Source organism: Lagenorhynchus albirostris, chromosome 19, assembly GCF_949774975.1.
Source record: "Lagenorhynchus albirostris chromosome 19, mLagAlb1.1, whole genome shotgun sequence".
In the NCBI taxonomy this organism is placed as follows: Eukaryota; Metazoa; Chordata; class Mammalia; order Artiodactyla; family Delphinidae; genus Lagenorhynchus; species Lagenorhynchus albirostris.
In genome coordinates this window covers 41,255,401-41,279,499 of record NC_083113.1, presented here as the reverse complement: position 1 = coordinate 41,279,499, position 24,099 = coordinate 41,255,401, and the positions used below count along the sequence as shown (strand labels likewise).

At 57.2% G+C, this 24,099-nt stretch overlaps 3 protein-coding genes across 6 annotated transcripts; all 3 read left to right on the top strand.

Annotated features, from left to right (window-relative positions):
* Positions 1-200: 200 nt before the first annotated feature.
* CIAO2B (cytosolic iron-sulfur assembly component 2B) lies at positions 201-2,239 on the top strand. The gene is made up of 5 exons (XM_060131776.1): positions 201-416; positions 577-656; positions 979-1,104; positions 1,563-1,608; positions 2,022-2,239. The coding sequence occupies exons 1-5, from the start codon at positions 275-277 to the stop codon at positions 2,117-2,119; spliced, it is 492 nt and encodes a 163-aa protein (XP_059987759.1). The 5' UTR covers positions 201-274; the 3' UTR covers positions 2,120-2,239.
* A 5,192-nt stretch (positions 2,240-7,431) lies between these two features.
* RRAD (RRAD, Ras related glycolysis inhibitor and calcium channel regulator) lies at positions 7,432-10,728 on the top strand. The gene is made up of 5 exons (XM_060131458.1): positions 7,432-7,590; positions 7,808-8,192; positions 8,854-8,927; positions 9,054-9,258; positions 10,078-10,728. The coding sequence occupies exons 2-5, from the start codon at positions 7,823-7,825 to the stop codon at positions 10,353-10,355; spliced, it is 927 nt and encodes a 308-aa protein (XP_059987441.1). The 5' UTR covers positions 7,432-7,590; positions 7,808-7,822; the 3' UTR covers positions 10,356-10,728.
* Positions 10,729-14,699: 3,971 nt separating this feature from the next.
* Positions 14,700-23,049, top strand: CDH16 (cadherin 16). 4 transcript variants are annotated; one of them, XM_060130944.1, is made up of 18 exons: positions 14,700-14,744; positions 15,030-15,113; positions 15,541-15,696; positions 15,767-15,905; positions 16,265-16,423; positions 17,215-17,411; positions 18,046-18,168; positions 18,363-18,516; positions 18,753-18,980; positions 19,063-19,139; positions 19,214-19,402; positions 19,504-19,745; positions 20,303-20,432; positions 21,039-21,041; positions 21,351-21,477; positions 21,608-21,715; positions 22,042-22,158; positions 22,952-23,049. In XM_060130944.1, exons 1-18 carry the CDS (start codon positions 14,700-14,702, stop codon positions 23,047-23,049), a joined length of 2,376 nt encoding a protein of 791 aa, XP_059986927.1. The 4 variants fall into 4 exon arrangements, with proteins under 4 accessions (XP_059986927.1, XP_059986924.1, XP_059986925.1 ...); XM_060130941.1 differs by lacking the exon at positions 21,039-21,041 and having other exon boundaries at positions 20,303-20,436; positions 21,235-21,477; XM_060130942.1 differs by lacking the exon at positions 21,039-21,041 and having other exon boundaries at positions 20,303-20,440; positions 21,305-21,477.
* Positions 23,050-24,099: the final 1,050 nt, after the last annotated feature.

Below are 24,099 nucleotides of genomic sequence, written 5' to 3'. Positions count from 1 at the left end.
CCCCAGCCTTGGCCTGCGCCGCCAGGCACCCTCCCGGTTCGCACACCGTGGTCCCTTCTCTGTGTCTTTGTTGGAGCGCTCGGCATTTTCTCGGATCCGCGTAGAGAGCGCGCTGAGGCAGCCGCCCCACCCAAACCGCAGGCGGCATACCAGCAGGGCCGGGTGTCCCTCGCGTTACCCCGTCGCCACGCCACGCCACGCCCCCTTCCCGTTCCCCGGAAATGCACCGTAGGAGCGGAAGCGCCCGCCTGCAGTTGCCGGCAGCAGTTCCGTGATGGTGGGCGGCGGCGGGATGGGGGGCGGCCTCCTCGAGAACGCGAACCCCCTCATCTACGAGCGCTCTGGGGAGCGGCCAGTGACCGCGGGCGAGGAGGACGAGCAGGTTCCAGACAGCATCGACGCGCGCGAGATCTTCGATATCCGCCGCTGCCGGGCGCGGGCGGGTTCGCGGGGGCCTGGGAGGTGGTGGGATGAAGTGATGTCCAGTAGTCGGTGGAGCTGTAGTAGGGACGGGCAATCCCGGAGGGGGGTTCTGAGTGGGCAGAGGCGCAGAGTCCCCTTTCCTTCACTTGCCACATCTGATTCGTTCCATCAATGACCCGGAGCATCCACTGACGCTGGAAGAATTGAACGTAGTAGAGCAAGTCCGGGTTCAGGTGAGTCACTCGCAGCGTCCAGGGGAGCGACTTGCTCGGGAGAGTCAGAAGGGCTCAGCTGTGCACCAGGGGCCTGGCGTTCTCTCAGCTCACGGACTCCTCAGGGGATCTTTGGAACGTGTGTGTGTGTGTGTGTGTGTGTGTGTGTGTGTGTGTGTGTGTGTGTGTGTGTGTGTGTGTGTGTGTGTGTGTGTGTGTCCATTTTATGGATGAGGAGACTGAGACGCATACTGATTAGATGACTTACCTGAAGCAACAAACTAAGAAGAGGGTCAATGGGCTGGACGGGCCATGACTCCTAACATCCCACCTCTCCAACCAGGTGAGCGACCCCGAAAGCACAGTGGCCGTGGCCTTCACACCCACCATTCCGCACTGCAGTATGGCCACACTTATTGGCCTGTCCATCAAAGTCAAGCTTCTGCGATCCCTTCCCCAGCGTTTCAAGGTAAGGTGGAACTGAGCCCTGGGGGTGGGGCAGGCATGAATGTCTGCTACTGAGGAGGACATGGAGAGCATGAACTTGAACATCCGAGTGAGATCTGGAAGGATCCCAGCTAGCAGAGATGAAACTGGGAGGAGGCTTTCCAGTTGGATGGGACAAGACTAAAGACCCAAGCTGGAAAGTGCAGAAAAGTAGTGAGGAGTGTGGCAGGAAGGGCAGTAGGGAGCTGTAGATAAGTTTGGAGCAGGGATGGGGCACAGGTGGGCCTTCAAGTCAGCAGCAATTGACCAGTCCTTTGGGTAGAGATGGAATGGCTGTGAGTGGGTTTGGGGTGTAATGGAAGGGCCGGAGTCCAGAGGCATGATTAGGAAGAAGGATCAAATGGAGGTGGTGAGTGGGGAGAGGGGAAAAGGGGGTAGCCAGGTGTGTGAGTGCTCAGGCCCCACCTATCTCCCTCCCAGCTGGACGTGCACATTACACCAGGGACCCATGCCTCGGAGCATGCAGGTAAGTATGGGCTGGTGTTGAGGCATTAGCCCGGAGGCTCCCCGCTTGCCATGGTGGTCTGTAGGGCAAGATTAGGGGGACGGTTGGGGGTTTGGCAGTAGGTGGGTGACTCCCCAGTGGAGGTGGCAGCCTAGACCTAAGCTGGCCTGACTTGAGTGTCCTGTGTTTACCATGTTCTCCCACTCCTGCCCTCTCCCTCTCCTAAGTACACAGGACCAGGGTTGTCAGGCTTTATAGTATAGGAAGCAGACATGAGTGGCCAGGTGGGAAGGGGTCACAAGAAGGTAGGGTAGGTGTGGGCTCAGGTGGTTGGGGTAGCCTGACCAAGGTTTGGGATCCTGGGAAGGCGGCGACAGGAGGGCTTTGTTGGTGGGGGTATAAATATATTTCACCACTCTCTTCTTTCCACCCAGTGAACAAGCAGCTTGCGGATAAAGAGCGGGTGGCAGCCGCCCTAGAGAACACCCACCTGCTGGAGGTTGTGAACCAGTGCCTATCAGCCCGCTCCTGAGCCTGAATTTTTGCTCCCAGCCCCACGCAGGGCTCATGGCCTTGTTTTCTTGAACCACTGACAATAAGAAACTAACATTTTGCATTTTGTAATAAACCCTTAATTTATATTCATTTCCCAGCATGCCTGAGAGTCTTTCATCTCAGTGGGGGTCACTCCGGGTTTGGGGTAGGGGTGGTAGTGAGTGCCTATACAGGCTGGGTCGATGAGGTTTGGTTCATTTTTTATATTTCTCCCAATGGTTTGATTAGGAAAAGTTGCAAGTATGCCAAAAAATTGAAAGAATATTGTAGTGAACACTTTTGTATACCCACCACCTAGATTTAACAGTTGTTACCATGTTGCAACTTTGGTTCTATTTATGTGTGTGTAGAATATAAATATACTTGAAAGTAAGCTGCAGACACATGACCCTTCACTTCTCGGTACTTCATCCTGTGTCTCCTAAGAATAAGCCTGTAACCACAGTACTGTTATTTGGCCCCTAAATGAACAATTCTCTGACACTAATATCTAATATCCAGGCATGTATGAATTTCTCCCAAAACGTCATTCATAGTTGTTTTTTAAGTCAGGCTCCAGTCAAGTTTCGTGTATTGCATTTGGTTGTCATCTCTCTTTAGCCTCTTCTAGAACTGTCTCCCTGCCTCCCTACCTTTTAATCTTTCTTGACACTGACTATTTTGAAAAGCCCAAGTGAGTTGTCCTGGAGAAGTCCCACAGTCTGATTTGTTGTTTTGTCTGCTGTTGTAAACTAGAAGTTGGTTGAGTTCAGGTTTGAGTTGACTAGTGAGAACCTTGCCCAGGAGTGTGTATGTATCCTTAGCATCCACCAGTAGCTGTGAGATACCAGCTTGTCCCCACTGTTGGTGATGATCAGTTTGGTCCCCTGGTCAGGGCAGTGCCAGCAGATCTCTCTGCTGAAAGCCATCGGAAGCACTGTCTCCACCAGCAGCCTGGGAAACGTGTGGCACCCCAGGTGCTCAGGTCTGGGGCCTCTGCCTCGCCGAGCACAGTTGGTCACCAGGATAGACTGTGGGGCTTAGACCTTGGATCAGCCAGTCAGGAGTCCTAATGTCACAATACCCTGCCTGCATTTCCTTCTCCGAGGAAAAATGCGGATATTAAGAAGACTTGCCCACCTGGTTGGCAGAGGCCTCAGCAGGGACCCTGGCCGCTTGGCAAATCTGTTCTTGGGGGCCTTCTGACGACATTGGACCTGTCCTGAGAGTGGGCATTGGCCGAAGGTTTTATATATACTATCTAGTCCGTCAGTCCTCAGGCCAGCCCTGTGTGGCAGTTGCTGTTCTTTATCATCTCTGTTTTGCAGATGAGGAAAGAAGAATCTAGAATAAGTAACTGACTCCCCAAGACCTCCAGTTAGGGAGTAGAGGAACCTCAGCTGGTCAGCAGGTACTGCTCAGCTGGCAGGGGGTGCTGTTGCCTAGCTGGAGGGGCCTACGCCCACCTCCAACCCCCACTTGCAGGCGGGAGTAGCTTCGCCACCTAGTGACCGAGATCTGGCTGCTCAGAGGGGTGAAGCCATCGACCATGTCACCCAGTTTCTTCATGTGTCATGTGGGGAGACACAATAGCTTAGGACTGCTCTGGAGATTTAAAATGGATCTGGGACCATTTCAGGTGATCTTCCAGGCAGAGTACCTCCCACTTCCACAGATGAAGAAGCTCAGTGCTCCAGAGAGGCAGGAGGCCCCCCGGGGCCCCGCAGGCCCCAGGGAGCCTCCCCAACCACCAATACCCAGCTGTAGGCTTTACGACGTGTGTACTTCTGCACTGACAGCCCGCTGTGTCTAGGTGTCTGTGGTGTCTGTGTTCACCTGGGGGTGGGAGGTCACGGGGGAAGCAGGTGTCACTGAGTCATTCAGCTGGCTCTCCTGGCAGCCAGGCCACGGTGGACGAGGGTCATCAAGCTGCTCGTATCCAGCTGGCATATCAGATTGTCCCCTTGTCAGTCTTGACTCATCTGTGCGTGGCCCACGGCTGCCTGCAGGGACACCATTTGTGAATCCTGGGCTAGTGCCCGGGGAACTTTCTGGAATCCCAGCTGCTGTCTGAGAACATGGGGGTGGGAGGGGTGGGGTGAAGTTTTAGGTCCCTGAAGCCCTCCACCAGGGGTGTGTGGCTGTGCTGTTTCTGGCCTGTGACTTCTCAGGCCTCGGTTACCATGTCTACAAAATGGGAACAACAAATCATAGCTGAGTGAGACGGACCCAGAGATTAGATGACATGTACGAACAGGCCCAGCTATGTCCATTTTTGCTCATCATCATTCCCAAAGCACAAGGGCCTGGCACACAGTAGTAGGTATTTAGTACAGGTCAGTGGAATGAATGAATTGAGACTTAGAACAGAAGAACTGGGGCATGGGAGCTGTGGTGTAAGGAGGGCCGGGAATATTGAAATCCAGCCAAGTTGCCTTTGCAGCATTTTGCTACCCGAGGGAAGGGGAAGGGCATGGGGTCCCACAGAGAAAAGGTGGGTATGGGGGAGAGGGGAGAGGTATCTGCATCTGCCCCTCTCCTGGGCAGACCACCATTCTGGAGAGAATGGAGCAGAAGCAGGAAAGAAGAAGCAGGAGAGGGCCCAGGGATTCACTCAACCTGTCCTGTCCAACTAAGGGTGATAATAAAAGTGTTCATATCGAGATATTACTATAGGCCAGACATGTGCCAACCACCTTACCTCTGCATTTTGTGTTATTTATATCTTATAATAACCCCCACGAAGACATTATCCCTGTTCTACACAAGCGGGAACTGAGGCTCGGCCAAGCTAAATGGGCAGAGGTGAAACAGCTAGTGAGGTGCAGAGCTGGAATTTGAAGGCTGGGCTATCCTAGGGGTATTCAAGCCTCAGTTTGCTCCTTCTGGGCAGCCAAGCTCAGCCCAGAGAACTGAGAGGACCAGGAGGTGGGAATGGGGGTGTTTCAAGGTCATGTCCTGATATGGTTCCCCGGGGCCCCTGGCCATACCGATGCTTGTGATGGGTCTGGCCTGTTGCAGAATGCTTGGGGCCTGAGTGGCCCAATGTGGATGCAGTTCCCTTGGCAGTGAGGAAACATTGCTGAGGTCAAGAGCTTAGATTATCAGAGGGGAAACCCAGCCCTAATTCCTTGCATGGCTCCCTGCTTGGAAGGACCACAGCTACCCCCCACACCCACCCTCTGTTGGACATCCAGGGGCTCTTGTCAGCAGCAAGGTCATGTGTAAGGTGGTTAGGAGGGGCCATAAGCAGCCCAGCAGCGTTCCTGATGGGAAGTAGTTTGCTGGCTCTTAAGACTTTTGTTCCTTTTGTTTTGCTTTGTTGTTTTTTAATTTTTTGGCCGTGCCACACGGCATGTGGGATCTTAGTTCCCCAATTGGGGATCGAACCCGTGCCCCCTGCACAGGAAGCACAAGGTCTTAACCACTGGACTGCCAGGGAAGTCCCAAGACTTTCGTTCTTTGACAGAAGGCTTAACCCATGACTCCCTCTTCCCTCTGGAGTCCAGGAAGCTAGAGCCAACATGGGATTGCCCAGGCCTCCAAGACCCCCCAGGCCATGTGAAGAACACAAATAGATAGATCACCCCTCAGTCCAGGCCTTGTCTAACTTTGAGGACCTCAAGTACCAGAGGGGCCTGCATGAACCCTCTTAACCAGGCCCTCCTCATTCCAAGGCCCTCTCAGATGTTGCCAAGGAAACTGATGCAGCAGTCAGACAGACCTGACCCAGGTCTCCATGACAACCTACAGCAGCCCACTAGGATCCATCCCTCCGTGATGTCACCTGAGCCCTGAATGGGTGCCCCCCACCCCCACCACACTCGTCACAATCATACGTCACTCTAATAGCGAGTCCCTGTCACAAAGTACCTCACAGTGTGCCTGTTCCCAGTCTCCACACACCCCAAACATGAGTAAGGCAGTTTACAGCTGGCCACCCTGAGGCTGGGAGGGAGGCAAGACCCAGGAGCCTGGAGGCAGATTCAGGACTAGAGCCCAAGCCTCCCCATTACATCTCCTCCCCTCTGTGCCCCAGCACCCTCCCTGGGTTGAGGAGGGGCTGATCTCTGGATAGTGGTAGCACCAAGTGGTGGCTAAACCCCCACCCCGCTGACCCCATCCCTACTCTACAACTATGCCCCACCCCGCTGACCCCATCCCTACTCTACAACTACGCCCCTTCTGAATGGGAGTCTGAACCTCCAGGCCCTGTGTGTGCCCTGAACTGCAGGCGCAGTCTGAGACTAAAGGGAAGGAAGGAGACATTGCAGACTCTTAGAGTGGCTGGAGCTGGACCCGACTCTGGTCTAGTCTCACCCCTATCCGCTCCTGCTGGCATCTGACACCTGTCTGCCAGGATTTCCCCAACTTTGGGCAACCTCCAGGCCAGGAGCAGAATGACCAGGGCCAGGTATTTTTAGCAGAGTTACAGGCAGCTGCCTGGAGGGCGCTGAGGGGGAGGTGGTGCTGACTTCATCCTTTTCCTTCTCTGGGCCTGTATTCCCTCCCCAAGGTTCAAGCTGTCCCTCTACCTGCACCACACTGCCAGCGGGCCTCCCTTCCTTGCCCCCTCCCCCAGCTCTCCAAGGGCCCCCAGGGGCTCAGGTGTCACTAACCCTCATCCTGAAGGGCAGGCTCATCAGGTGGAATCTTCAACTGCCAAGGGCAGGGATGCGAGTGGGGAAGGACCTGGTGCTGAGGCTAGAAGCCTGGATTTAGGGCCCCTAAATACCAGCGGGTGGGGAATGGGCGACATGGGCAGTGAAGGGTGAAGTCTGTCCGACCTGTAACTGGTCTGCTTGCTTGGGCGACAGGCCAGGACTGGGAGAGAGGGAAAGGAGAAATCACTTTTAAAGGGCCAGACCTCAATTCTGCCCTAGTGGGGACTTGGCGCACTTGGCTGGTCGGGGCTTTCCCCCTGGCCCCCACCCGTGGTGGCACCCTCCACCTTCATCGCCCTCCTCCGCACCATTCACGTGCTCCCTTTCCTTCTCCCTTTTCCCTCCTTACCTGCCCCCCTCCCCCCCACCCCCCCCCCCGCCGCCACACACACACACACACACACACACACACACACACACACACACACACACACACACACACACACACACACACACACACACACACACACTCAGACCGGGCTGTTGTCTGCGGAGTCTGCCCCTGCCCCGCCCTGGCGGGTGAAGCGGGGGCTGGGTGGGTGTGAGGTTCTAGGAGGAGGGCGGGGAATCCCCCTCGGGAGAGGGGGACGGACACGTCAGCCCCCGGACAGCGCAGTCCTGGGCGAGCGCGGGGGTGGCGGCGGGGGCGGGCAGAGGCTTAAATAGGCGGCTCTGGAGCCCGGACCCAGTGCGGACCGAGAAGGCAGCGGCTGCGACAGCGTCGAGTGTCCGAGCCTGGGTCTGCGAGTGGATTGTATCCGAGCCCGGGACTTACCTAGTCCTGACCGCGTCCGTGTGTGACTGGGTGAGTGTCCTGGCAGAGCAGGGTGGGGGTGGTCTCACCGTCTAGGATGAACGAGTCAGGAGGATGGGTCACAAGTCAGGGCGCAAGGACCTTCTGCGGCATGTCCTGGGCCCCGAGCATCTTTCTTGACCCGTGGTCGGGCAGGCGCGTCCCGGGTCCAGCTTCCCACTCCATCTCCACCGCGGCTCACGCGGCCATCTGGATTCCCGTTCCCCAGACGGCGTCCGACGCGATGACTCTGAACGGCGGCGGCAGCGGAGCGGGCGGGAGCCGCGGTGGGGGCCGGGAGCGCGAGCGCCGTCGGGGCAGCACACCCTGGGGCCCGGCGCCCCCGCTGCACCGCCGGAGCATGCCTGTGGACGAGCGCGACCTGCAGGCGGCGCTGGCTCCGGGAGCTCTGACAACGGCCGAGGCTGGGACTGGGGCCCAGGGTCCGAGGCTGGACTGGCCCGAGGGCTCCTCCGACTCGCTCAGCTCAGGAGGCAGCGATTCAGACGAGAGCATTTACAAGGTGCTGCTGCTGGGGGCGCCTGGCGTCGGCAAGAGTGCTCTGGCGCGCATCTTCGGTGGTATAGAGGACGGGCCTGAAGCAGAGGCCGCAGGTGAGGGGCTGGGAGGGACTGTTCAAGGGAGGGGCGAGCACAGGGTTAGGACTGGGAGCTACAGGACTGGGGACCAGGATTAAAAGCAGCAGGTAACAGCGGGATTCTGAAGACACTTTGAGAATCTGCCTCTACCTACGCCTTTCACAGATGGGGAAACTAAGGGAGAAGGTACCCCAGCCCTTAGTAGGGAAAGAAGTGCTTAGAGTAGAAGGGCATACGATTAATTACTCTGTAGTCTGGGGACAGGATATCCCTCCCTGCCAGGACGGGCAAGAACCCAGCCAGAGGGAGTTTCTAGGAGAGGAGTCCTAGGTAACCAAGGTCCCCAGGGGATGTCTGTTCTAACTCAGGCCACTGTGGTCAGAACCACCCTGGGTCTCAGGCTACAGGAGGGCAGGGAGCACAGGAGTGGCTACCCAGGACATTGCTAGCTTGGGGAAGGGGTGCCTAGGTGGGGGCCAGGTACACCGTGCCCTCCAACCCCCCATTTCTAAGCCCTGTCACTTCTGTTGCTACACAGCAGCCATCAGTGGAGGAGAAGGTTAGGAGGGCTCTGGGGAGGAGTTGAAGGGTGTGGCCAGAACAGGAAACCTGGTGTATTGGAGGAGGGGGCCTCTTGGCAGCCAGCAGGTAACCTGACTACTGGTCTCCTACCTAGGGCACACGTATGATCGCTCCATCATGGTGGATGGAGAAGAGGCAGCGCTCATGGTCTATGACATTTGGGAGCAGGTAAGATGCAGGCTGAGACCAGGACAGGGTGGGAGGGGTGAGCTGGGGGTAGGGACCTGCTGGGAGTGACAGCCTTGTAGCTGGGGCGTGAGGACTATTGGGTAAATATGTGTCTGTGTTCCCTAGGATGGGGGCCGCTGGCTACCTGGCCACTGCATGGCCATGGGAGATGCATACGTCATCGTGTATTCAGTGACGGACAAGGACAGCTTTGAGAAGGCCTCAGAGCTTCGGGTCCAGCTGCGGAGGGCGCGGCAGACAGACGACGTGCCCATCATCCTAGTGGGCAATAAGAGCGACCTGGTGCGCTCTCGTGAGGTCTCCTTGGATGGTGAGCAGGGAGTGGGTCAGAAAGGGAGGGAGATCCTGGCTGGGCTGTGGTGCACTCAGTCTTGACTCAGCTCGAGTCCCTGGGGATCATCAGTGGCTAAAAATGTTTAGGAAGAAAACTCAGGAAGATGGGGGAGAGCTTCTGCCCTCCCACAGGACTCCCAAAGACCTGAGTGCTGGGGAAAGGACCAAATGAGCTAGGGGAGGTGAAGGTTGCTGGACGCTGAGCTGGGCCACCTCAGAGCCCTCCTTTTCTGTCTTCTTTGTCCCTGGCCTGGCATATGAGGGGTGAAGAGAGTGCAGGGAATCAGGCCAGGAGTCCAGAGCCTGGATTCCAGGCCAGGGCCAGTCTCAGCGTAGCCTTGCCCTTGGGGAGCACCCCCCTCTTGGACTCAGCATCATCCTCTGTGGCCCCCAGACCTGAGCCCCTCAGAGGAACCAACCGTGACTTGGTGATGTCCCCCCATTCTACCCATCATTCATCATGATATAACATCAAGCCATAACACACTAAGCTGTTCAGCAAAGTTTTCATTTTGTTGACTACTACAGCACTTCCATTTAAATATCAAACTTCAAATTATTTCATAAATGGGTCTCCTTTTGTGGGCCTCTGTGAGCTACTTAAACGTGGGCACGCTCTGCCAATTGGGTGACCCAGTGATGCCTCGGCCCCTCTGTACAGGAGCTGGTGTCGTTGTGTTTCTGGGGAAGACCCAGGGATGTGGTAGTGCCATGGGGTGGCCAGGGTTTGAGTGGGCTGCTCACCCCCCGCCCCACCCTTTGTTTATTGACTTGTGCCTGTCCCCACCCACACCAGAGGGCCGGGCCTGTGCTGTGGTCTTTGACTGCAAGTTTATTGAGACGTCGGCTGCGCTGCACCACAATGTCCAGGCGCTGTTTGAGGGTGTCGTGCGCCAGATACGCTTGCGCAGGGACAGCAAAGAGGCCAACGCACGTCGGCAAGCGGGTACTCGGCGGCGAGAGAGCCTTGGCAAGAAGGCGAAGCGCTTCCTGGGCCGCATCGTCGCTCGAAACAGCCGCAAGATGGCCTTGCGTGCCAAGTCCAAGTCCTGCCACGACCTCTCCGTGCTCTAGGTCCTGGGGCACTCACTGTATTGTGCAGACAGATGGGCAGATTGGTGGGCTGGCCCAGCCAACTGCCCAAGGTACCCCAGGGCTGGCTCAGACTCTGGGTATCCCCCACCTCATGGTCGTGGACAGAGAGACAGTGCGGCCCAAGCAGGTGGCTCCCAGTGGCCGTCAAGGGCTGCGCCCACAGAGATGCCTGTGCAGGCCCATGTGCATCCCACGCAGCAGCCTGAGCCCAGCCTGTGGAGCAGGCCTGTGAGTGGGGAGAGGACTCTGCCTTTCTCTGCACCCGTGGTGTGCATGCCCTGGAGGGAGGCTGTTCAGTGCCCTGGCTATTTGTTTACATGCAGATTTTTGTAATAAAGACTATTTCCTGATAGGTCAGGGCTGTTGACTCTGTGTTTCCTTTGATTGGGGGGCTGCAGGAGCAGGAAGCGTTCCTGAAGTTGAGGAACATACGAGGCTGGTTCCTGAAGCCGCCCCACCCTAGTGTGTGGCCTTGACTATTCTAATGTTTGGGCCCAGATATAGCCAGCTGGGTCAGAGGGGCAGGGGTGGGTGGGGACCTGGTTGGGGAGTCTAAACAGCAGGAAGAGACATGAATCCCACCCAGCCCGTTATCCAGATTCTTCTGAGCTGGAGCCTGGCATTGCCTAGCTGATAAAAGGCTCAGTTACCCCACTGTATGTCAGGGAAATGGAGGCTGCCCAAGGGACCACGTCCTGCCCCAGGTGTCATGGCCAAACAAGAACCCTGGGTCCGGCTCCTGGGCGGGTGTCTCTGCCCTGCTCCCCACTGAGGGACTGGAAATCTGCTGAGGTGGAGTGGCTGTGGAAGGCTTCTGAGACTCCCTGGCTGGAGAAGGAGGCCGCTGGTTTGTTAAGGCTGGGATGAGCAAGGCGCACTCAGGCGGACTTGAGTCCACATGTCTCCCCACCTCCCGGCTGAGGTTGGCCTACTAGGAAGGGAGTGGGGGGCGGAGGACAGGGAGGGTTCACTGTTCTCCCCGCTGTACGTGGCCAGGGCAGAGCATCCCATGCTCTGCATTGGCTAATGTGGGAGCAGGTCCCTGGAGCCCTCCTTTCCTGGAAGGAGAGTCCTTGCATTTGCGCATAATGGAGGTGTGCATCTCCCCACCACCCACACCTGGGAAGAGGAGCCTTCTGGGCATAGGTGCCTGCTAGGAGTTTGCCCGCATCATTTCAGGAGGGAGCATCCCCATTCAGCAATGGCAGACAGGGGACAGAAGCACTTGCCCGAGGCCACACGGGCAGAAGTGGCTGAGTGGGGACTGGTATATGTCTGCCCACCTTGGGAGACCAGAAGCAGCCTGGGGCAAGGCTGGGGACAGTTTCTGAGAAGGTTCCAGGCCAGGGTCCATACATTTTTTTAAAATTTATTTTTATTTTAATACAGCAGTTTCTTATTAGTTATCTATTTTTATACATATTAGTGTATATATGTCAATCCCAATCTCCCAATTCATCCCAACACCTTCCCCACCCCTGCTTCCCCCACTGGTGTCCATACATTTGTTCTCTACATCTGGGTCTCTATTTCTGCCTTGCAAACGGGTTCATCTGTACCATTTTTCTAGATTCCATATATATGCATTAATATATGATATTTGTTTTTCTCTTTCTGACTTACTTCACTCTGTATGACAGTCTCTAGATCCATCCACATCTCTACAAATGACCCAGTTTTGCTCCTTTTTATGGCTGAGTAATATTCCATTGTATCTATGTACCACATCTTCTTTATCCGTTCGTCTGTCGATGGGCATTTAGGTTGTTTCCATGACCTGGCTATTGTAAATAGTGCTGCAATGAACATTGGGGTACATGTGTTTTTTTGAATTATGGTTTTCTCTGGGTATATGCCCAGTAGTGGGATTGCTGGGTCATATGGTAATTCTATTTTTAGTTTTTTAAGGCACCTCCATACTGTTCTCCATAGTGGCTGTATCAATTTACATTCCCACCAACAGTGCAAGAGGGTTCCCTTTTCTCCACACCCTCTCCAGCATTTGCTGTTTGTAGATTTTCTGATGATGCCCATTCTAACCGGTGTGAGGTGATACCTCATTGTAGTTTTGATTTGCATTTCTCTAATAATTAGTGATATTGAGCATCTTTTCATGTGCCTCTTGGCCATCTGTATGTCTTCTTTGGACAAATGTCTAGTTAGGTCTTCTGCCCGTTTTTGGATTGGGTTGTTTGTTTTTTTAATATTGAGCTGCATGAGCTGTTTATATATTTTGGAGAGTAATCCTTTGTTTATTCGCTTGCAAATATTTTCTCCCATTCTGAGGGTTGTCTTTTCGTCTCATTTATAGTTTCCTTTGCTTTGCAAAAGCTTTTAAGTTTCATTGGGTCCCATTTGCCCCCTCATTGGGGGCAGGGCCCCTGGTCAGCCCTGCAATTCCCTCAAGGTCACCTGAGCTGGCTCAGTCTTTTCTCTCCTACTCAGAGGCACAAGATAGTACATTTTCCCAGCCCTGTCGGTGTCCAGGGGCTAGTGTGAGCACTTAGGGAGGCTCAGGGAATCTCACAGGCTGCTGTCCCCCCACCCCACCCCCTGGTCCCACTGGTGGGTGGTGTGGAGCCCTAAGTATCCAGTTCAGGTAATGCACTGCTCCCCTATTCTGCACGTGCCACCTCTAGCTCCTTATCTTAGTTCCACAAGCCACCTGGGAGCTGCCAGGGCCGGGCAAGGGCCAGATCATTACTGGATCCCTGATTCTTGCTCTGGAGGGCTTCCCAGTCTGAAGGAAGAGACAGCCAATGACAACCTGGTGTCCTCTCTGTGTTGATAGAGATAGCACTCGTCATGGGGGCGTGGGTGGGGGCCAGATATTCCCACAGGAGAACGCTGAACAAGCCTGGGAGTCCAGGGAAGAGTTCCCGGGAGAGGGGAATATTTGAGCCGAGTACTGAAGCCGGAGCAAATGCTTAGCAGACAGATGAAGGGGTGGGAAGGGCATTCCAGACGAAGGGAACAGAGTGGGCCAAGGCAGAGCTGCAGATGCTGGTGCACAGGGGGGAGAAGTGGGAGCGAGTCTGGAGCCACGGAAAAGATAGTCAGGTCCAAACCCAGAGGGCTGAGAAGTACCCACTGGGCCGTGTAGGGGTGGGACAGGCGCCGGGTCGATGATCTCCCCACCCCCTGGGGCCGGCGGTCATGGATGCTGAACAGCCCCCAGCTTTCCAAAGTCAATGAGTAACTTGGGGGGCTGGGCAGGGCCAGGCCTGCTGCTGTGGGCCCAGTGGCGTTTTCCACTCCTGAGCGAGCATGGCTGGCCCGCCTACCTGCTCAAGTGTCCGCCCTGCCCTGTTCCACCCGGTCCGGCCTGGCCAGCACTCCCCGTAGAAAGAGTTCTCTCACCTGGAGGCTGGACCAAGGAAGCCAACCTCAGGCACCGGCGGGTGAGGGTCTGGGAGTGGAGGGTGGGCAGGGCTGAGGCTGGTGTTGGTGGTGGGGGAAGGAGAAACACTGCCCTGTCGTCCAGGGAAGAGTTCCCGGGACTGGTTGGCGTGGCTGTCTGTGCTCTGTGCGCCCAGCTCAGCGTTAAGTGCTGGAAAATGCTGAGACGAGGGCAGGGCTCCTGCCCCGCGGGGACTCCCCCATGGCTGAAGGATGGCAGTGGGCGGTAGAACAGTCCTGTAGACCCTGAACCCTGAGTCCTCTGTTCCAGGAGGAGTTCTCCTGTGGTCAAGTCTTCCGTGACCTTGGTCAGGCTCTGCCCTTCAGGCCTTGCCGGCAACGTGAGGCGACCACAGGAAATGGCCCTCAGAGTCGTCGTCAGGGTCTTTCGAGCTTCAAACTTTTGTGACTTGGGGTGCTTCTGGGAAATGACCACTTTGGGATCTACAAGCTGGGGAGGCCATGGGGGGAAGAAGACAAAGGTCTGGAGGTGAAACTCCCATGGAGACCCTTGTGGGCACAAGAATGAAGAAATGCAGGGCAGCTGGGCCTGGGGGTCTTGATGGGCCTGGCCAAGGAGCTGGACACTACCCTGCAGGCAATGGGGAGCGGCAGGCCCTTAAAAGGGGAGGAAGAGGAGGCCAGTCCGTCCTGAGGGCCCTCTGGCTATGTGTATGCAGTGGGCTCAGGCAGGGGACAAGGGCGGGGGCAGTGTCCAAGTGGGTGGGAGGGGGAGGGGCAGCTCTGAGAGTTGCTGGTCCAGCTGAAAAAGGAGGGACCGTTGTACCCCATGGGGCCTGGGGAAGCCATGGCCCCGGGGCTGAGGGGGGATGAGGGGAGGAAGACTTCCTAGAGAGAGGAACACTCTTGCCCACCGATCTGGGCTGGATCCTTACTGCCATGTCCCTCAGGCCCATCCTGACCATGGTTCCTGCCTGGCTGTGTCTGCTTTGCCTCTTCATCCCCCAGGTGAGCTGGGCCCTGCTCCTCACCCTCAGATCCTAGCTTTGGTTGGTACCCTCGCCCGCTACTCTACCTGGACCAGTTGCACTGACTATGGATGGTAGTGTTTGGGGGATGGTGATGAGGGCTGGCTACAGGCCTGTTGTGGGGTCAGGAGGTCAAAGGCCAGGGGGTGGATGGGCTAAGGTATAGCCAGGCCCAGGGAAGGGGCAGAATTCCCCTTCCCTGTCAGGTCCCGGCCCCCACGGCAGGAAGGTACAGCTTGCTGACGTGGTGAGAATCCTCCCACAGGCTTTCCCCGGGGCCCAGCCTGCAGAGGTGTATGTGGATGTCCCGGAAAACTACGGTGGAAATTTCCCTTTGTACTTGACCAAGGTGAGCCTGAGATATGCGTGGGCTGCCCTCGCCCCAAGTCCTGCTTCCCCTACCTCCAGCACTCCTTTCTCTTTCTTGCTCTGGCTTTCTTTCAACCCTGCTTTTGAGACAGTATGTGGTATAGCGTGAATGACTAATAAGATTTTAATCCCAGAAGAAAGTAGAGCTTTAAGTTTAAGGATGAAGTGATGGAGGGGGGGTTTCAAGCTTTAGAAAGTAGGGCACGGAGTATAGAGAGCATCAGGCACAGAGGAAGGAGCTCTGGCTTTGAATTTCCACCCTGTTCCTTACTGGCTTTGTGACCTCAGGCAAGTGCCAACACTCTCTAAGCCTCAGTCTCCCCACATATAAAATGGGGCCATAAGATGGAGGGGGCATCCTCCAGGCCCGGCCCCCACTCTCTTCACCTCTGTTCTCTCCTCGCCAGCTACCACTGCCCCGTAAGGAGACTGAGGGCCAGATTGTTCTGTCAGGAGACTCAGGCGTGGCAGCTGAGGGCCCCTTTGCTGTGGATCCACAGTCTGGCTTCCTGCTGGTGACCAGGGCCCTGGACCGGGAGGAACAGGCAGAGTACCAGCTACAGGTACGACTGGGCCAGGGGTAGGAGAAAGCCACCAAGGCAAGGTGGGGCACTGACTACCCTTCCCTGCCAGGTCACCCTGGAGACAGAGGATGGACATGTCTTGTGGGGCCCGCAGCATGTGCTTGTGCATGTGAAGGATGAGAATGACCAGGTGCCCCATTTCTCCCAGGCCATCTACAAAGTTCAGCTGAGCCAGGGCACCAGGCCTGGTGAGTGCCCAAAGCAGCCAGCTCACAGCAAGGTCAGGTGGCCACTGATGGGAGAACAGAGAGTAAAGAGATGGCCATAGAGTTGGCATAGGGACAGGGCAGTCAGGGTCCAAGTTGCCCCCTCCCATCTCTGTCTCATCCTGCACCCTCCCTACCGCACTGAGGGTCCACAGGTGAGTTCCATCTACTCTTGGCCTCAGTTTGCTCATCTATGAAGTGGGGTGAAGAGCCATGGCTCACCTTCAGAATCCTGATATGACGATGAATACAGAAGGAAGACCCAGGGAGAGATAAAGGAAGCTTGGGAGACTCTCCCCACCCCTTCACCCCTAATGGTGAACCCTCTCCACACACACCAGGTGTCCCCTTCTTCTTCCTTGAGGCTTCGGACGGGGATGCGCCAGGCACAGCCAACTCGGATCTTCGATTCCACATCCTGAACCAGGCCCCATCCCAGCCTTCTGCAGATATGTTCCAGCTGGAGCCTCAGCTGGGGGCTCTGGCTCTCAGCCCCGAGGGTGAGCCTGAAGTGGACGTGAAGAGGCGGGAGGGTTGGGAAAAGCTGGGGAAGGTTGCATCTGAGCTGCAGGATGGGTTGGAGCTGGAGAGATAAAGCAGGCGGAAAAAGTATTCCAGCTGGAGAGAGCAGCAAGGCAAAAACATGGGGGGAGGCAGGACCATGCATGGAGAGTTAAGGAATGGTGTGGATGGAAGTGCCTCAACCCTACATTCTGCAGACTTGGGCCTAAGAGACAAGGATATGAGAGACCTGAGGGGTTACGGCCCAGGACACTGCTGGGAGACCTTGGGAGTGATGGCAGGAGAGACCTGGACCTGGGAGTTCAGACCAGAGGCACAGGTCGGGGAAGGAAAGAAAAGCCAATCACACACCCACTCAGCCAGCCACCCATTCATCCATCTACCACACAAACATACATACAGTCCATCTATCCAACCGTCCATCCACATGCCCAAATCCCCATCTTTCTACCCTCTCAAACCCCCATCCATCCACCTAGTCAACTGTCCATTTATCCAACCGGTCATTCACTCATCTACCTATCCACCCGTTTACCGCCCCCCATCCTGGTCATCCACCTATCCAATCTATCAACCACTCATTGTGTGGACAGATGTGGAAGTGATTTTGCAAACCGTCAAGTCCTGGTCGGATGCTCACAATGGTACTAAAGGGCCCTCTCATCCATTGGCCAAGAGAGTATCCTGAACACCTGACATATGCTTGGCTTTGTGTTTGGTACCAGGATGTACTGGCCCCCTGCTCAGCTGACCACCCTGCCCCTTCTAGGGAGCACCAGCCTAGATCAGGCTCTGGAGGGGCCATACCAGCTGTTGGTACGGGTCAAGGACATGGGTGACCAGGCCTCGGGCCACCAGGCCACAGCCACCGTAGATGTCTCCATAGTAGAAAACACCTGGGTGCCCCTAGATCCTGTCCACCTGGCAGAGAATCTCCAAGTTCCGTACCCACACCACATTGCCCAGGTGAGTAAGTGGCTGTTAGCAGCTGAAATAACCCCATGGATGGTGTAGCTGGGCCTGAGTCTCGTGGAGATTTGGGGGGGTGGGTCTGGGGCTCAACTTGACCCCCTGTTCCTCCCCTACCTATGCTCCTCCCTCCACTGTCCCCATCAGTTCTCAAGACGGAGTGAGCGTATCAGGCCCTGGGACCAGGCCCTTAGCTCCTCACCTGCTATCCTCTGGCAGGCGTGGCTCTGTGCTCTGACCTCCTGAGCTGATCCCAGGCTTCCTCAGCAGAACAGCTGTCACCTCCTTGCTGCCATGGGGATTGTCACCCAGGCCAGGAATGTCTCAGGCTCCTCGAGGAATGCCCTGGGGTCAGGCCCAGCCTGAGAGGGCAGAGAACAAAACAACCTGGTCATTCAGGCACTTTGGGCAAGATCCAGGCTTGGACCAGGGCAAGGTCACCGTGGAGTTGTCACAAGTGCCCTGAAAGAAAAGGACCCTACCTGGACCCCAGAGAGGGCAGCAACTTGCCTGGGGTCACAAAACAGTTGGGGCCCAGGCTCCCTACCCAGGAACAGTTGGAACATAAGGGCTGACACAGGCTATTCCTGCCCCTCGTCCTGGGGGCCCTCATTCTGTGTCCCCCTCCCAGGTTCATTGGAGTGGGGGGGATGTACATTATCACCTGGAGAGCCAGCCCCTTGGACCCTTTGATGTGGACAAGGAGGGGAAACTCTACGTGACCAGGGAGCTGGACCGAGAAGCCCAGGCTGAGGTGAGGTGAGGGGGAAGCCAGGAGGACAGGCTGAGGGGTGCTTGGTCCCCGTCCAGTGGGCTTCCGGGGGTGTCACATCCCCCACAGGCACTGAGGCAGAAGAGCTGGAGCTGGCCACCAGAAGGGAACCCAGACCCAGGCCAGGCTGGAGCTGCCTCTGGTCTTCATCTGAAGCCCTCCACTGCCCGCTATAGTACCTGCTCCGGGTGCGGGCTCAGAATACCCGCGGTGAGGACTACCCGGCCGAACCTCTGGAGCTGCATGTGGTGGTGATGGATGAGAATGACAACATGCCTGTCTGCCCCCCACGAGGCCCCGCAATCAGCATTCCTGAGCTCAGCCCCCCAGGTGGGCTATGAGCCTTGTCAGGGGGTGGGGGAGGGGTGAAGTCCCTGTGAGCTATCCCATCTTGCTCTCCTCTGGGATGGGACCAGCCTCAGGTCCCTATATCAATGTCTCACCCCCAACACACACACACACACACACACACACACACACACACACACACACACACAAAGAAGAGTGGTGAGGTAAGGCCTCGAGGTCTGGTTGTGGTCCCATCCATGTGGGTGATGTCTTTGCAGGCACCAAGGTGGCTAAGCTTTCGGCAGAGGATGCGGATGCCCCCGGTTCCCCCAATTCCCACGTTGTGTATCGGTTGCTGAGCCCTGAGCCCGAGGAGGGGGCAGAGGGGAGAGCTTTCGAGCTGGACTCCACCTCGGGCAGTGTGACACTGGGGGCTGCCCCCCTCCAAGCTGGCCAGAACATCTTGCTTCAGGTGCTGGTCATTGACCTGGGAGGAGCAGAGGGCGGTAAGTGCCCTGAAGGTGACCAGGGTTCCCTGACCCCTCTGTTCCCACCCTGGTCTCCCCAACATGCCCTCCCCTGCCTCAGGCCTCAGCAGCACCTGTGAGATTGCAGTCACGATCACGGACATCAATGACCATGCCCCTGAGTTCACCACTTCCCAGGTAAGCAGGAACAGGGGAGGACACCTTGAGAAGGTGCTAACGGAGGGGCTCACAGCCCCTCCCCATCTCTCCAGATTGAGCCCCTAAGCCTCCCTGAGGACACAGAGCCTGGGACTCTGGTGACCACACTCATGGCCACTGACGCCGACCTTGAGCCTGCCTTCCGCCTCATGGACTTTGCCATTGAGGCAGGGGATGTGGAGGGAACCTTCGGCCTGGATTGGGAGCCAGACTCTGGTCGTGTCCAGCTGCGACTCCTCAAGGTAAGGGGCTAGGGGTGGGGGAGTGGCGCACACACACACACGTTCATGCACAGGGTGCCAAGCCGTGGCCCACACAGTGACCCGGGCCCCACTGGTTCCAGAACCTCAGCTACGAGGCAGCTCCAAGTCACAAGTTGGTGGTGGTGGTGCGGAGCGTGGCAGAGCCGGTGGGGCCAGACCCAGGCCCTGGAGCCACAGTCACCGTGACTGTGCTGGTGGAAAGGGTGACGCCACCCCCTCAGTTGGACCAGGAGAGCTACGAGGCCAGTGTCCCAGTCAGCACCCCCGCTGGCTCCCTCCTGCTGACCATCCGGCCCTCAGACCCCATGAGCAATCCCCTCAGGTGAGCCGGAAGACCAGCCCCTTAGCTGGGCTGGACCACCCCTGCTTCCTCGGGATGATCCCAGGGCCTGAGAGGGAACTCTCATTATCTACAGCCTGCAGTGTTCCTCAAACCATGGTTAATGTGAAGGTTGTGACTCCTGGTGGGGATCAGGGCTGGATGGAGAGGGGTGTTTGGACCCCGTGAGGGCTCAGATGATGCTTCCCCATACTGTCCTGGACCAGGCCCTCTTCCAGCCGCCTACCCAGACCGCAGCACTGGGTGCTGTTCCCAGGCTCTGGCTCTATCCGGCGGCCCCTTTGTGGGCTGACCTGGGAATAGTGGACATGAGTCAGGCCCCCCAGGCTCTGAGAGTCCCTCCCTCAGCCACAGTATCTGTGGTTTAAGCCCTGCCCCCCAACGAGTCCCTTAAGCTGGAGCGAGATCACGGGCACTGCTGCTGCCCTCAAGTCACAAAGGGCATGTGGAACTTGGGCAGATCACATGACCCAGAAGGTCTCTGGTCAAGACGTCATATGTGGTCCCTGCCTCCCTGCCCCATCTTCTTTGACCCTCAGGTTCTCCCTGGTCAATGACTCAGAGGGCTGGCTCTGCATAGAGGAGGTCTCCGGGGAGGTGCACATAGCCCGGGCCCTGCAGGGTGCACAGCCTGGGGACATGTACACAGTGCTTGTGGAGGCCCAGGATGCAGGTATGGCCAGGCTGTGGTGGGGGCCTCTGGGAAGGTGAGAAAACCTAAGACAGACAGGCAGGGCGAAGCTTCCTCCCCAGCACCCTTGCTGACAGCCGCTCTGCTCCAGGCAGGAGGGATGGGCAAGGGGCTGCGGCCAGTATACTTCTCTGAGAAGGCCTGGCCTCTGCCTCCCCTCTCAGACCACCCTTCCCTCCAGACACCTGCCACCCCCCAACCTCAGCCCCGGAGGGCCTCTCAGGGTGTCAGCTTCAGACACAGGCTGGGAGCAGAGGGAGTGGGACTGGGGGGTGGGGAGGGAGGGCCAGTGGCTCTCCTGGGGCAGGCGTGCCAGGAAGTGAGCCTGGATGGGACGCTGAGGCCAGGTGGGGAGGACTCTGAATGCCATTTTGACAGGATGAAGAGATGGCCCAAGGGCAGGTCCGTCAGGAAGGCAGGTTTCAGCTCTGAGCTGGGCTGTCCTGTGACAGGGGTGAGCTCATCTATAGTCAGGGCATTTCCATATTGTTGGGCCCTGGCACCAGGGGCCAGGGTGGGGTGGGGGGACAGTGAGAACCAGCGTGGCATCCTGAAGGGCACAGAAAGGCCTGGCAGCTGTTTAGACAGTGAAGGGGGTGAAGTGCATTGTGAGGAAGAGAGAGGGGATGGAGAGGAGGGGGTCGAGGGGAGGGAGGGGGCGTGGAAGGGGACTCACAGGGTGAGACTGATGGGCTGTGGGGAAGGGGACCAGGCCAGGGACTCTGAATTCACCCCACCCCCAGAAGGGCCCAGGCCAGGTCAGCACTACCTCCTCTGCAGATGAGCCAACGCTGAGCACCTCTGCGACCCTCGTGATCCACTTCCTGAAGGCCCCTTCTGCCCCAACCCCAACTGGGGCTCCTGAGCCCTCCCGACACCTCTGCACACCCCGCCAGGACCGTGGCGTGGTTGTCGGTGGACCCAGAGGGGACCCTGACCTGGCCGGCGGACACGGTCCCTACAGCTTTGCCCTTGGTCCCAACCCCACGGCGCAGCGGGATTGGCGCCTCCGGGCTCTCAATGGTGTGTAGTGGGGGAAGCAGGGAGGCTGTGGCCAAGGTGGGGAGTGGGTGGCGCTTGGAAGTGAGATGCCGTGGGGCTGGGCCTTGGGGAGCGGGCTAGTGACTCTGATCGCTGCTTATGGTCCCAACAGGGTCCCATGCCTACCTCACCCTGGGCCTGCATTGGGTGGAGCCACGCGAACATGTAGTCCCCATAGTTGTCAGCCACCATGACCGGGTGTGGCAGATCCAGGTCCGAGGTGAGGCCGGGCTGGGGTGCAGCCAAGGTCAGGGGCCTGTGGTTCCTGAGGGAACCCCTGAGATGCAGGGGGAGGAGCTGGGCAATACGTCTACGGGCTCATAAGGACAGCATATGCCTGTGCACACCTGCATATGTGTGGCTGGGCGCACAGACTGCAGTGCACACAGGCACGTGCACAGAGGAGCTTGCATCCCCCTGACACAAGCATGAACACAGCATATGCACCAAAACCCACATACTGGCCAGCTGGGCTGGGCTGAGGGCTCTGAGGAGCTGGGGAGCCCGCCTCCACTGCCCCTACCTTCCTCCCCTGCCTCCCCCCAGTGATCGTGTGTCGCTGCAACGTGGAGGGGCAGTGCATGCGCAAGGTGGGCCGCATGAAGGGCATGCCCACGAAGCTGTCAGCGGTGGGCATCCTCGTGGGCACGCTGATAGCAATAGGTAACGGAGGTTGGGCTCCTGTGTGGGGGAGGGCAACGGTGGCTGGAGCCACAGCCTCCAGATAAACAGTGCCCCATCCCATGGTGTCCCCACAGGGATGGAGAAGGAGCCCCCCAACTCTCCTAGTCATTATGCTGTTGCCTCCTGTTATCATAGTCAAGCTCATCCTCATTGATAACAGCATCTACTGTTACCGCTACGCATTAACTGTGTATCAGGCCTTATGCCAAGCATAGGATTATTGCGTTGAATCCTCCCTACAACCCTGTGGTGCTGGCATTTCCCCATTTTCCAGATGAGGTCACTGATGCTCAGAGAGGTTAAGTGATTTGTCTGAAGTTACACAGCCAGGGAGTGGCAGAGCCCAGCTCTTTCCAGCCTAACTCTTTCAGTCCAAGCCTCCCTCTCTATCCCCTTTGTTTCTTTAGCCCCTTAATTTTTTCTCCTGGCTGGTTTTCTTTGCTGGTTCTAGCACATTGCTACAGTGTGCCTTTCTCTCAGAGGTCCGTGGGAACAACTCACTGGCTCCCAGATGATCCCCACCCAAACTGTTCCCCAGAGAAAGGGACCTTGGAGGCTGGGGTGTTCTGGCCCTGGTGAGGGCTGAGCAGGCCAAGCAGTCAGGCTCCTTCAGGCGCCGGAACCACAGAGTCATACCCAGCCCAGCCTTGGGGATGCTGTCTAGGAAACTTTGCTGCCTTATTAAATCAATACCAACAGCAAGGAGTCCCTAGTGATAGACAAGTCCTATGGCCCTTTCGGAGGGCTGATCTATCCCTCTCCGGCCCCTCAGGCATCTTCCTCATCCTCATCTTCACCCACTTGACCCTGGCGAGGAAGAAGGACCTAGATCAGCCAGTAGACAGTGTGCCCCTGAAGGCGGCGGTTTAAATGGCCCAGGCAGCCCCTGCTGGGAACTTGGCCTCTGGCTCCATCTGAATCCACTGGGAGATGGCTCAGCACTCCAGATCCACGAGGGCCAGGACAGGGCAGAAGCCCCTTCACCTGCCCTAGGGGGGAGGCAACATCACCAGACTTATCTGCAGAGCCTGCGCACTGACTAAACGGGCTGCCCGTGGGAGCACTTCATATGGCTCACGTTTGTCCAATAATAAAGCCTCGGAGAACTGGGCGTGGGTCCTAGAGGACTGTGGGCCCATGTCCAGGTGTCCATGTGCGTGTGTGCATTATCCATGTCCACCTGCCCTTTCACCCCTTCCCCATCTCCGGCTGCACAGAAAGGGTGTGGGGGCTTGAGGGATGAGCCTGGGGTCCCCTGCGGGGAAAGACACAGGGGCATCATATGGGCTCTTGGTGAGATCCTGAGGCTAGAGCAAGGTGGGTCATTTCTGTGGGCATTCGGAGAACACTGGCTGCAGGCCCTGCATGGGTTAACTGTCCAGGTGATGGTTGAGGAGGGTGTCCCTGAGAGTGTTATTTCTGTGTTTGCCTGGATATCGTCTTTGCTCTGGGGGGTGCACCTTGTGAGTCCATGTCCTGTACTCATGTGTGAGCATACTCGTGTCCCTGTATATGCGTCACCTGCACACAGGGGTGGGCAGAGGTCCCTCAGTCTCAGGAGGGGTCTGGGTAGGAATCCTGAGGGCCTGGGTAGGAATCCTCAGGGCCCCATGGGGCTGGAACAGGAGAGGTGAGGCTGGGGATCAGTCTCTGTCCCCATGCTGGCCCCAAGGCACCTTTGGGTTTTACACACAGGCTGGTGAGTGCATGGGGAGTCTGCAAAAAGAGAAGGGGGAATTATTCAGATGGACACCACTGGGGTGGAATAGGAACCCTCGTGGCTCACCCTGCCTCTGCCTCAGGTGAACCCCTTCCCCTGGCCAAAGATTAAGCCATGGCCCTGGTGCTAAGCCCTGACCACATCTCCAGACTGACCTCTAATCCCTGACCCTTGACTGACCCCAGACACATGCTGATCCC